The following is a 12,440-nucleotide window of genomic DNA, read 5'->3' as shown; positions in this document are numbered from 1 at the left end:
CAGTACTCAATTGAACTACTATTGAGTGAACTGGTCACAGTAATTCTGCTGTTCTTTGGGTGAGTTAATATGAGGATGGCTAGACTTAAAAAAATATATTGTGTTACAGGTGCCTGTGTGCCCTGAGGTCCTCAGTAATGATAGGAGGGATTCAGAGCTGGTCTCACAGAGAGGCTATAGTAAGTGCGAGGGCAGCCAAAGCTTCTCTTCAGGCTTCGCTAGCTGAGGAGCAGTGGAAGCAACGTCAAGCTCTAGCTGGCAGCCAATAAAATGGCCTCAGCTTTCGAGGCAGAGAAGACTCACAGTTCCAACATGCACAACATCCTACTGGCATTGAAGGCCTTGCAGGAGCAGAACACAGCGAAGGAAGCTTCCCTGGATTCCCTGCTCCTTAAAGCCGACCAACAGGACTCTGAGCTGTTGGAGGAGGAGAGCCAGCACTTCCAGTCTGCCCTTCAGGCTTCCCTCTCTCAGCAGCAAACACCACTAGAGGAGTGTGCTATTCTGGCCGCGGAGAGGCACACCAGCGTTAAAGAGCTGCAGAAGCTGAAGCTGTGGATAGACAGAAAGCACGAAGCGCCCGGCTGGAAGCGAGCCTCCAGAGAGAGAGAGCCTCCAGAGATAGAGAGAATCCAGAGAGAATCCAGAGAGACTCCAGAGAGACAATCAACAGCTCCATGAGCACACTCTGGCCTTGGAGAAGAGCAAGTTCTCAGTTCCTCCCTCCAGGCTGAACGCAGCTGCTATGAGAGTCTGACTATGGAGAGCCAGACCACAGTCATAGAGCTACAGGAGTTAAAGGCCAAACACTGGGCACTGGAGAACGAACACCAATAACTCTTCTCTGAGTTCCACACCTTGTCAGCCGAACACCAGGAGCTGATCCCAGAGATCCAAGACCTACAGATCAAGCTCCAGGATACAGCTGGTGAGTTCAAGACCATTGATAGGGAACAAAACGTCATCCTATCTCAGCTTCAGGTCTCACTGAAGGATAAATGCTCCAGCTTGAAGTTTCAGCTTCAAGCGAACCAACTCAAATCCCAGAGGAGCAGACCAGGAACACAAAGCTCCAGAATGACCTTGATTCTCCCCTCACTGAACAGCTGGAGACCAGAGCTGTCTGCTCAGAGCTGGAGCAGGCTGTGGCCAAGAAACTGGCTGAGTCAGAAAAACTACCAGACCGGTTGAGGGACTTTAATTAACACAGGTATGAGTGTTGACAAGGACAAGGCTGGAGATCATCACTCTGTCATGCTGATTGAGTTCGAATAACAGACTGTAAGCTTCAAAAAGAGGGTGGTACTTGGAATCATTGTTCTTCCTCTGTCAACCTTGGAGGTTTCCTGCAAGGAAACATGTGCTGTCATCATTGCTTTGCACAAAAAGGGCTTCACGGGCAAGGATATTGCTGCCAGTAAGATTGCACCGAAATCAACCATTTATCGGATCATCAAGAACTTAAAGGAGAGCGGTTCAATTGTTGTGAAGAAGGCTTCAGGGCGCCCAAGAAAGTCCAGCAAGCGCCAGGACCGTCTCTTAAAGTTGATTCAGCTGCGGGATTGTGGCACCCCCAGTACAGAGCTTGCTCAGGAATGGCAGCAGGCAGTTGTGGGTCCATCTGCACGCACAGTGAGGCAAAGACTTTTGGAGGATGGCCTGGTGTCAAGAAGGGCAGCAAAGAAGCCACTTCTCTCCAGGAAAAACATCAGGGACAGACTGATATTCTGCAAAAGGTACAGAGATTGGACTGCTGAGGACTGGGGTAAAGTCATTTTCTCTGATGAATCCCCTTTCCAATTGTTTGGGGCATCAGGAAAAAAGCTTGTCCGGAGAAGACAAGGTGAGCGCTACCATCAGTCCAGTGTCATGCCAACAGTAAAGCACCCTGAGACCATTCATGTGTGGTGTTGCTTCTCATCCAAGGGAATGGGCTCACTCACAATTTTGCCTAAGAACACAACCATGAATTAAGAATGGTACCAACACATCCTCCGAGAGCAACTTCGCCCAACCATCCAGGAACAGTTTGGTGACCAACAATGCCTTTTCCAGCATGATGGAGCACTTTGCCATAAAGTGATAACTAAGTGGCTCGGGGAACAAAACATCAATATTTTGGGTCCATGGCCAGGAAACTCCCCAGACCTTAATCCCATTGAGAACTTGTGGTCAATCCTCAAGAGGCGGGTGGACAAACAAAAACCCACAAATTCTGACAAACTCCAAGCATTGATTATGCAAGAATAGGCTGCCATCAGTCAGGATGTGGCCCAGAAGTTAATTGACAGCATGCCAGGGCGGATTGCAGAGGTCTTGAAAAAGAAGGGTCAACACTGCAAATATTGACTCTTTGTCTCAACTTCATGTAATTGTCAATAAAAGCAAACAACACTTATAAAATGCTTGTAATTATACTTCAGTATTCCATAGTAACATCTGACAAAAATATCTATAGACACTGAAGCAGAAAACTTTGTGGAAATAAATATTTGTGTCATTCTCAAAACTTTTGGCCACGACTGTACACAGCTACCTCTTCAAATACAATCTGAAGGTAATCTGAAGCCTACTGTAGCATTTGGAGACTTCCTGTCAGACAGGAACTGACTAAATACTCACTTGGACGTCTTGCGCTGCAGGTTGTAGATCTTGTAGAGAAAGATGAGGAGAGCCAGAGACGTCAGGATGATGAGGAACACAAGGAACCCAGTCACAGCTTTGTCATTGTCTGAAAACAGATGAGAAGAGTGGTAAAGGGACATTTACACAACAATGTAATAGCAACACTGAATGCTGTTTAGCCTACCATGAATGGAGGGAGGAGGAGGGATAAATGGCTACTTGTTCATACAGTTCATCAAAGTCATATTATTTTGTTAATTGGAGTCAGAGAAAGGTAATATTCATACAAAGTGTATCATTTTAATCAGTCTGACTTGAGTATATTTATTGCAGGCTTCTGCATAAGATTCTTTGGACACTGTGTTAACAACCCTCCAGGCAAGCTTCAATGCCATACAACTCTCCTTCCGTGGCCTCCAATTGCTCTTAAATACAAGTAAAACTAAATGCATGCTCTTCAACCGATCGCTGCCTGCACCTGCCCGCCTGTCCAACATCACTACTCTGGACGGCTCTGACTTAGAATACGTGGACAACTACAAATACCTAGGTGTCTGGTTAGACTGTAAACTCTCCTTCCAGACCCACATCAAACATCTCCAATCCAAAGTTAAATCTAGAATTGGCCTATTTTGCAACAAAGCATCCTTCACTCATGCTGCCAAACATACCCTTGTAAAACTGACCATCCTACCAATCCTCGACTTCGGCGATGTCATTTCCAAAATAGCCTCCAATACCCTACTCAACAAATTGGATGCAGTCTATCACAGTACAATCCGTTTTGTCTCCAAAGCCCCAATACTACCCACCATTGCGAACCTGTACGCTCTTGTTGGCTGGCCCTCGCTTCATACTCGTCGCCAAACCCACTGGCTCCATGTCATCTACAAGACCCTGCTAGGTAAAGTCCCCCCTTATCTCAGCTCGCTGGTCACCATAACATCACCCACCTGTAGCACGCGCTCCAGCAGCTATATCTCTCTGGTCACCCCCAAAACCAATTATTTCTTTGGCCGCCTCTCCTTCCAGTTCTCTGCTGCCAATGACTGGAACAAACTACAAAAATCTCTGAAACTGGAAACACTTATCTCCCTCACTAGCTTTGCTTTAAGCACCAACTGTCAGAGCAGCTCACAGATTACTGCACCTGTACATAGCCCACCTATAATTTAGCCCAAACAACTACCTCTTTCCCTACTGTATTTATTTTAATTATTTATTTATCTCACCTCATTTGCTCACATCGTATATAGACTTGTTTATACTGTATTATTGACTGTATGTTTGTTTTACTCCATGTGTAACTCTGTGTCGTTGTTTGTGTCAAACTGCTTTGCTTTCTCTTGGCCAGGTCGCAATTGTAAATGAGAACTTGTTCTCAACTTGCCTACCTGGTTAAATAAAGGTGAAATAAAATAAAACAAAAAAATTCTGTACATGTAAAACTACTTACAGCGAGTAGTAATTTGTGTTTCTATTGGTTTACTCTTGTATTTCCCATTGAATGCAACGATCTGAAAAAAGAAGACATTCATGTCCTTCGATCCTTCCATCACAATAGTTCCTGGTCCCAACAAACCCACTGGGGTTAACAGGAACGCACAATAATCGAGCCAATACTCTTGTTAATGATCATCCTGACTATGTGAACACATTACCTGAGAGACATACTGGTGAAACACCATTTCTACATCTTCTGTTTAACTCATCTACATACAGTACATAGAGCATTTCATTCAGCAGTATCTAATGCCACGATATATCACAGCATAGTCAATACATTAGGTTTTACTGTATGAATGTTGAATAACGTACCTGAACTGTGTAGTCTGTTAAATAGCTGAGGTCCGCAAATGTAAAATTGCATTTTTTATGTTTTTGTTGTTTTGTCTCAGACCCAGTGATCGTTGCAATGTACAACTTCTCTTTTCCCTTCCACTGAACTGGCTTTAATTCCTCACATGTAATGGTAAAAGCATTGTTCTGAGTATAAGTCAAACTCGGTTTTTTCCCCACCTCATCAGGTACTGTCAAACACAAACATAGGCAACAGATTACATTATGGTCATCCTGTTCACAGATCCCAACAGATGTGAAGCAGTTATTTCATATAGGCCTGTTGTGAACTGCATTCTTCCACTTCATATTCTATGATCATTTACTACGGTTCAGAAACATTTTTACTCAGCACCCTTCACTTCAACATCTGCATCGTGTAAAGATTGCTGCAGTATGTTAAAAATCATCATATTGCTATATATTGTGAATGAAATGATATATGCAACGTATGTCACACTTACCTCCAGGTGCAGTTAGGATTGTCTCAGACACTTTTGGGAATGTATCGTAGCTCATGTCTTTGTACCGTAGCTCAATTGAACAGATATAATTTGTGAACGGCTGCAATTTATTAAAATCATAATGTAATTCATCCGTGGTGTAACAATCTGAAAAATGGATGAAAAAGGAGTCAAAGTTTGATCTGAAATTCTTATCAGTTAGTTGTTTGTTTTAAATATATATATATATATAAATGATCTCATCTCCCACCTGAGGCAACTGCTTATTCTACAAGCTGCCACGGACATACAATTGTAAAGGCAACCACATCTTTAGGAAAACATACATACCTGTGTTTTCCATAGGGACTTATCATTAAAATAAGGTTCATTTGTTTGGTGGGTAAAATAATTACTTAAAATGTCTCTGAAAATTGTAGCTTACCTTTAACTTCAGTCTCAATTCTACAGGAAACGCAGGAGTGAAATAGCTGAGTATTTTTGGGGCAGTTAATGCTGTCATTGGTCCATTTAAGGCTTATGGAGGTGTTTGTGTTTGTAGACGTTTGGTTAATGTCCACTTCTACGGAGTGAAATATAAGAATAATATGATCATAGTGATACTGAAATAAATGCATGTTATGTCTTGTTATAGGCTATTTTCAGTATTCAAATGTTTAAGTCGAGGGAGAGTTTATCTTAAAAAATGTTTGTATAATAACTTACTACACTTGATTTCAACGTCAATGGACTTGGTATTGATGACTTTACTGTTGTGAGTAATCTTTCCACTACAGCTGTATTTCTGAAAGGGTTCCAAATCATCCAAGTTGATAGACCCGTTGTTTCCTGGACAAAAACAAGAATATTAGTGATTCCTTTGAAAAAATAAATTGTTATCATATGTAAATTCATATGAAATGTGGAAACATTATTTTTACCTTCACAGGTGTAATGAATGTCCAGATCTTTAGGGCTACAGTTTTTTGGCTTGTTTTTCCATACTATTTCAACAGGGAGTACGTTTTTGAATTCCAGATTGGGAGAATGTTTGACTGTAGAATACTCTGTTTCAAAATAGGAAAGATTTAATTATAGCCATGCACAAAAGAGACAAAATAGTGATACTGGTTAACACATTATGGTTTATCAGCAGCCGTGTAAAATGTGGCCACAGCCTTTGATATGCTCTGATTAGGATCTCTTTTAGTCCTCATTTGGACTAATCTTATAAGAGTATACAGTGCATTTGGAAAGTGTTCAGACACCTTCCCTTTTCCACAAGTTGTTATGTTCCAGCATTATTCTCAAATGTATTAAATAAATACAAATCCTGACCAATCTACAAACAATACCCCATAATGACAAAGCGAAAACAGATTTTTATAAATGTTATTCACAGTTATTATAAGTATTCAGACCCTTTGCTATGAGACTTGAAATTGAGCTCAGGTGCATCCTGTTTCCATTGATTATCCTTGAGATGTTTCCACAACTTGATTGGAGTCAATTGATTGGACATGATTTGGAAAGGCACACACCAGTCTATACAAGGTGCCACAGTTGACAGTACATGTCAGAGCAAAAACCAAGCCGTGATGTTGAAGGAATTGTCCGTAGAGCTCAGAGACAGGATTGTGTCAAGGCACTGGGGAAGGGTACTAAAACATTTTGGCAGCATTGAAGGTCCCCAAGAACACAGTGGCCTCCATCATTCTCAAATGGAAGAAGTTTGGAACCACCAAGACTCTTCCTAGAGCTGGCCGCCCGGGGGAGAAGGACCTTGGTCAGGGAGGTGACCAAGAACCCGTTGGTCACTCTGACAGAGCTCCAGAGTTCCTCTGTGGAGATGCGAGAACCTTCCAGAAGGACAATCGTCTCAGCAGCACTCCACCAATCAGGCCTTTATGGTAGAGTGGCCAGACGGAAGCCACTCCTCAGTAAAAGGCACATGACACCCCACTTGGAGTTTGCCAAAAGCCACCCAAAGGACTCTCATGAGAAAACAAGATTTACCATGAGAAACAAGATTCTCTGAACTGATAAACCAAGATTGAACTCTTTGGCCTGAATGACAAGCATCACGTCTGGAGGAAACCTGGCACCATCCCTACGGTGAAGCATGTTGGTGGCAGCATCATGCTCTGGGGATGTTTTTCAGCAGCAGGGACTGGGAGACTAGTTGGGATCGAGGGAAAGATTAATGGATCAAAGTACAGAGAGATCCTTGAAGAAAACCTGCTCCAGAGCTCTCAGGACCTTAAACTGGGGCGAAGGTTCGGCCTTCCAACGGGACAACAACCCTGAGCACACAGCCAAGACAACGCAGGGCTTCGGGACAAGTGTCTGAATGTCCGTAGTGGCCCAGCCAGAGCCCGGACTTGAACACGATTGACCATCTCTGGAAAGACCTGAAAATAGCTGTGCAGCTACACTCCCCATCCAACCTGACAAAGCTTGAGAGGATCTGCAGAGAAGAATGTGAGAAACTCCCCAAATAAAGGTGTGCCAAGCTTGTAGCGTCATATACTGTACTTTCCGAATGCACTGTACACTGTTGGTCAGGATTGTTTAAATAAAGGATAGCAGGTCATAGTGATTGAGAAATGTCCTTTGCTGTTGAGTAATTCCCGTTTAACCTTTTAAATACTTTTCTTTCTGAGTATTTATAGTAATCTCACCTGCTGTTATTGGTATAGTTTTGCTGATGTTGACACTGCAATCTCCAGGCACAGCTACATTGGTTGTGAAGTTTGTGCAGAAATGTTCATCTAAAAGCTGAAAACAGTTGTCTTTGTCCCAGGTGATAACAGGACTGTTCCATTCAGCATCACTGATATCCCATTTCGTCACATAACACAAATATCCCGGCTTCGTGTTGGTGGAAAACTCTAGGTCATCTAAATTGTGCAAACATTTGTTAAAAAAAATATAGATTTTTAACAATTTTTCCAACATGTATTATTTTAGATAAGTATCATAGTCTACAGCTAGTTAACTACAAGTGCATTTACATAATAGTTATTATAAGTAAGTAATTTGTCATTGTATTGAGATTCAACCTAAAAAGATATGTTATTACTAAACACAGTGACTGTTACATCCCACAATTTGTTTTCCTCCAAATCATTATTTAGCCACAGGATTTAATAAGGATTATTAGTTCATATGTAATTAACAAATAATACCTTATTAAACAGTGTATGCTCAGTGCCTTTGACATACCCATTTTCTCAGTCCTCAGAGTGCTATTTCCTTGGAGTTCACATTCAGGCTGAATCTTTGTAAAAGTGTATTTCCTGCAAGGCTTCAATGATACCACAATAGTGGAGTTCACCGTTTGATGCTCAACAGTAATGTGTTTTCCTGATTCATCCTGGTACGATATGTTGTATGTGTCGGAGGTTGAGGCCTTTAAGTCAATCTGAAAGCCATAGATGACAGGCGTGACCGTGTATGTACCTATAAGATTACATGAAAAGATTGATCATTATTTATTAATTTATTTATTCAGGTGAACTATCCCTATCATGCACAGTCTTAGAATGCATCTCAAACCAAGGAATTGGAACTCACACTTTGGCGGTGTTGGTTTAGTCTGGCTGCCTGAAAGACGGAACAGACAGGTGAGAATCCACGAGGACAACGTTACATTACAACATCACAACAATCCATTACAACATCACAACATTCCATTACAACATCACAACATTCCATTAAAGCATCACAACATTCCATTACAACATCAGAACATTCCATTACAACATCACAACAGTAGGAGAAACATGATCTACTATCAATGGACACAACACAGCATCCCATGGAGGAGAGGCCAACCTGTGGGGATAGCTGTAGTGGAAGTCAGGGTGCTTGCAGGTGAGGTTTGGTTGTGGATGGGTGGAGTGCTTGTAGGCAAAGATGGAGAGGTCGAGTTGTTTGTAGGCAAAGCCTGGGTTTGAGAGGTGGAGGTGTTTGTAGGAAAGGCTTGGGTTTGGTTGAGGGTGCTTGCAGGGTCAGATGTCTGGGTTTGGTTGAGGGTGCTTGCAGGGTCAGATGTCTGGGTTTGGTTGAGGGTGCTTGCAGGGTCAGATGTCTGGGTTTGGTTGAGGGTGCTTGCTGGGTCAAATGTCTGGGTTTGGTTGAGGGTGCTTGCAGGGTCAGATGTCTGGGTTTGGTTGAGGGTGCTTGCAGGGTCAGATGTCTGGGTTTGGTTGAGGGTGCTTGCAGGGTCAGATGTCTGGGTTTGGTTGAGGGTGCTTGCAGGGTCAGATGTCTGGGTTTGGTTGAGGGTGCTTGCAGGGTCAGATGTCTGGGTTTGGTTGAGGGTGCTTGCAGGGTCAGATGTCTGGGTTTGGTTGAGGGTGCTTGCAGGGTCAGATGTCTGGGTTTGGTTGAGGGTGCTTGCAGGGTCAGATGTCTGGGTTTGGTTGAGGGTGCTTGCAGGGTCAGATGTCTGGGTTTGGTTGAGGGTGCTTGCAGGGTCAGATGTCTGGGTTTGGTTGAGGGTGCTTGCAGGGTCAGATGTCTGGGTTTGGTTGAGGGTGCTTGCAGGGTCAGATGTCTGGGTTTGGTTGAGGGGGCTTGCAGGGTCAGATGTCTGGGTTTGGTTGAGGGTGCTTGCAGGGTCAGATGTCTGGGTTTGGTTGAGGGTGCTTGCAGGGTCAGATGTCTGGGTTTGGTTGAGGGTGCTTGCAGGGTCAGATGTCTGGGTTTGGTTGAGGGGGCTTGCAGGGTCAGATGTCTGGGTTTGGTTGAGGGTGCTTGCAGGGTAAGAAGTGCTTGTGCTCGAGTCGCCAGTTGCTATAAAATAGAGAACGCATTGTTGCTGCCTCTGAGCATTAATGTGAATAGCATCTGCAATCATGCAACGGTCACCTTCAGATGTGGACAAATCATGACTGATTCTGGGGGATAAAGACATGAATTAGAGAATCATTTTAAGACCAACTGACCTCCTGAAGTTGTATCCCCGTCACCTGAAAAATGATATTTAAGTCATCATCAAGGACTTGTGGCCAACATTACTATCTAACATTACATCAATCTATTTGACTATAATGCACACAGGTGTGAACGCACCAAGGCTCTTGACCATTTTAAATATATATATTTTTTTTTTACTTCACATGAGATAGGTATGGAATGTTCCAGACCCAATTACACCTTTAAGGTCTGGTCTACTTTAGATGATTTGTGCTGTTAACATTGTGCTGGATTTCCTGTAACCCAAACCCTGAGCTTCTAAGGCAAAATGCAAAAAGCAGCGACTTAAAATGTTTACTTCCTTATTTCAATACAATTAGGTTGTCACAATGTTTCAGCATACACTTGCTTTGGTTTGACCCGCTAGTATTTTCCTTCATAGGACTCATACAAAACGACACAAAATGAAACAGAAAGAATGCTCTTAGAGCTATAGAAGTATTCAACCCAAAATAAACTGCTATAACACTGTGTTTCTCTTCCATTTGAACAGAGACCTACAACAGAAAAGGGCACTTAGAGCTACAGAAGTATTCAAGTGTTTTTCTTTGCTCAACTCCAAGGGAGACACACCCTGCACTGCCATTTTACTGGTCCGCCCACCCAATGAAAACCTGGTCAGATGCTGCTGTTGTGACTGGCTGGGGATTCTTTTTGTTACTTTTTCACACTACTACACCTCTTCAGGATTGAAAGGTGTTACTCTCAGTTTGTGAATATGTAACTGAGGTAGTGGGTGAACCACCTCAGAACCATGGTTCATTACCACCAGTGAGTCTGCTATCAAAGTTTGATTGCAAAAGTGAAATGTCTTCACACATCCAGTGTAGGTTGTTTGCAGTTGCGTTTGAGACAACAACAAAAATTGACCATCAAGAGGAAGCTACGCCTTTACTTATTAATGGAGAGCTGGTTGCTATGTACTTTGCATAGAGGCTTGTAGGGGTTCTGGTGGCTCGTTCTCATCAATAGCAAGATGGCCAAGTTGGGGTGTGATAACGTGATAAAGATGGCCAAGGTGGGGTGTGATAACGTGATAAAGATGGCCAAGGCGAGATGTGACGAAGGCTATCTCCCCCAATCTCTCTCTCAAAATCTACATTTAATCAATTTTAAATTCAGGCTGAAACACCACTAAATGTTGAAAAAATCGAATGATGTGAAACTTTCTTCAGAAAATATTCTCACCCCTGTATATATAAATATATATTCTCACCCCTGTATATATAAATATATAAATATATATACAGTGATTCAGAAAATATTCTCAGCCCTGTATATAAAAAAATATAAATATATATACAGTGATTCAGAAAATATTCTCAGCCCTGTATATATAAATATATATACAGTGACTTCAGAAAGTTTTCACACCCCTTGATTTGTTCCACATTTTATTGTGTTACAGCCTGAATTTAAAATGAATTCAATTGAGATTGAGAGTCAGTGGTCTACACACAATACCCCATAATGTCAAAGTGGAATATATCATTTTTGTTTTACAAATTAATAAAAAATGAAACGTTTAAAATGTCTTTACTCAATGAGTATTCAACCGCTTTGTTATGGCAAGCCTAAATATATTCAGGAGTTAACATGTGTTAAACAAATCACATAATAAGTTGCATGGACTGTACAATAATAGTGTTTAACATGATTTTTGAATGACTACCTCCTCTCTGTACCCCACACATACAATTGTCTGCAAGGTCCCTCAGTTGAACAGTGAATTTCAAACACAGATTCAATCACAAAGACCAGGGAGGTTTTCCAATGTCTCGCAAAGAAGGGCACCTATTGGTAAATGCATTTTAAAAAAGCAGACAGTGAATATCCCTTTGAGCATGGAGAAGTTATGAATTACACTTTGGATGGTGTATCAATACACCCAGTCACTACAAATATAGTTGAGAGGAAGGTAAGGTAACCGCTCAGGCAGAGGAAGGTAACCGCTCAGGGATTTCATCATGAGTCCAATGGTGTCTTTAAAAAACTTTGTTTAATGATGAGATGGGAGAAAACTGAGGATGAATCAACAACGTAGTAGTTCACGATACTAACCTAAATGACAGAGTGAAAAGAAGAAAGCCTATACAGAATACAAATATTCCAAAGCATGCTCCGGTTTGCCACAAGGTACTAAAGTAATACTGCTAAAAATGTGGCAAAGAATAAAAAGTGTTATGTTTGGGGCAAATCCAATACAACAACACATCACTGAGTATGATCATGTTAAATGTTATTATTGCAGAGTGATTCCATGCAACTTATCAAGCAAATGTTTACTCCTGAACTTATTTAGGCTTGCCATAACAAATGAGTTGACTACTTTTTGACTGAGGACATTTCTGCATTTCATTTTTTATTAATTTGTAAAAATGTCAAAAAACACAATTCCACATTATGGGGTATTGTGTGTGAATACTTTCTGAAGGCACTATATATATACTAGTCATATATATATATATATATATATATATGTCATATATATACTATATATATATTCCCGTTGGGTAGCTGATATTCATAGATTAAATAGCCAAATTGATT

The 12,440-nt window shown here is 41.7% G+C and overlaps 1 protein-coding gene across 3 annotated transcripts in view; it reads right to left on the bottom strand.

Moving 5' to 3' along the window:
- The window catches only part of LOC149983618 (receptor-type tyrosine-protein phosphatase C-like), a 48,616-nt gene that overhangs the window by 29,998 nt on the left and 6,178 nt on the right, over positions 1 to 12,440 (bottom strand). The window contains exons 2-12 of one of the 3 annotated variants that reach the window (XM_090236260.1): positions 9,860 to 9,883; positions 8,484 to 8,513; positions 8,133 to 8,369; positions 7,589 to 7,807; positions 5,849 to 5,974; positions 5,634 to 5,756; positions 5,353 to 5,490; positions 4,929 to 5,075; positions 4,444 to 4,655; positions 4,082 to 4,142; positions 2,623 to 2,731 (exon numbers count right to left, since the gene is read on the bottom strand). In XM_090236260.1, coding sequence (XP_090092386.1) covers positions 2,623 to 2,731; positions 4,082 to 4,142; positions 4,444 to 4,655; positions 4,929 to 5,075; positions 5,353 to 5,490; positions 5,634 to 5,756; positions 5,849 to 5,974; positions 7,589 to 7,807; positions 8,133 to 8,369; positions 8,484 to 8,513; positions 9,860 to 9,883 — 1,426 coding nt within the window. Of the gene's footprint in view, positions 1 to 2,622; positions 2,732 to 4,081; positions 4,143 to 4,443; positions 4,656 to 4,928; positions 5,076 to 5,352; positions 5,491 to 5,633; positions 5,757 to 5,848; positions 5,975 to 7,588; positions 7,808 to 8,132; positions 8,370 to 8,483; positions 8,514 to 8,744; positions 9,787 to 9,859; positions 9,884 to 12,440 lie in introns of those variants that run through there. The other 2 variants (XM_090236259.1, XM_090236261.1) reach the window with 2 other exon arrangements.

This window comes from Oncorhynchus mykiss, chromosome 5 (genome assembly GCF_057628025.1).
Source record: "Oncorhynchus mykiss isolate SJ-2025 chromosome 5, ASM5762802v1, whole genome shotgun sequence".
NCBI lineage: Eukaryota > Metazoa > Chordata > Actinopteri > Salmoniformes > Salmonidae > Oncorhynchus > Oncorhynchus mykiss.
Note: the sequence above shows the minus strand (reverse complement) of the source record. Positions and strands in the feature narration are given on the sequence as shown.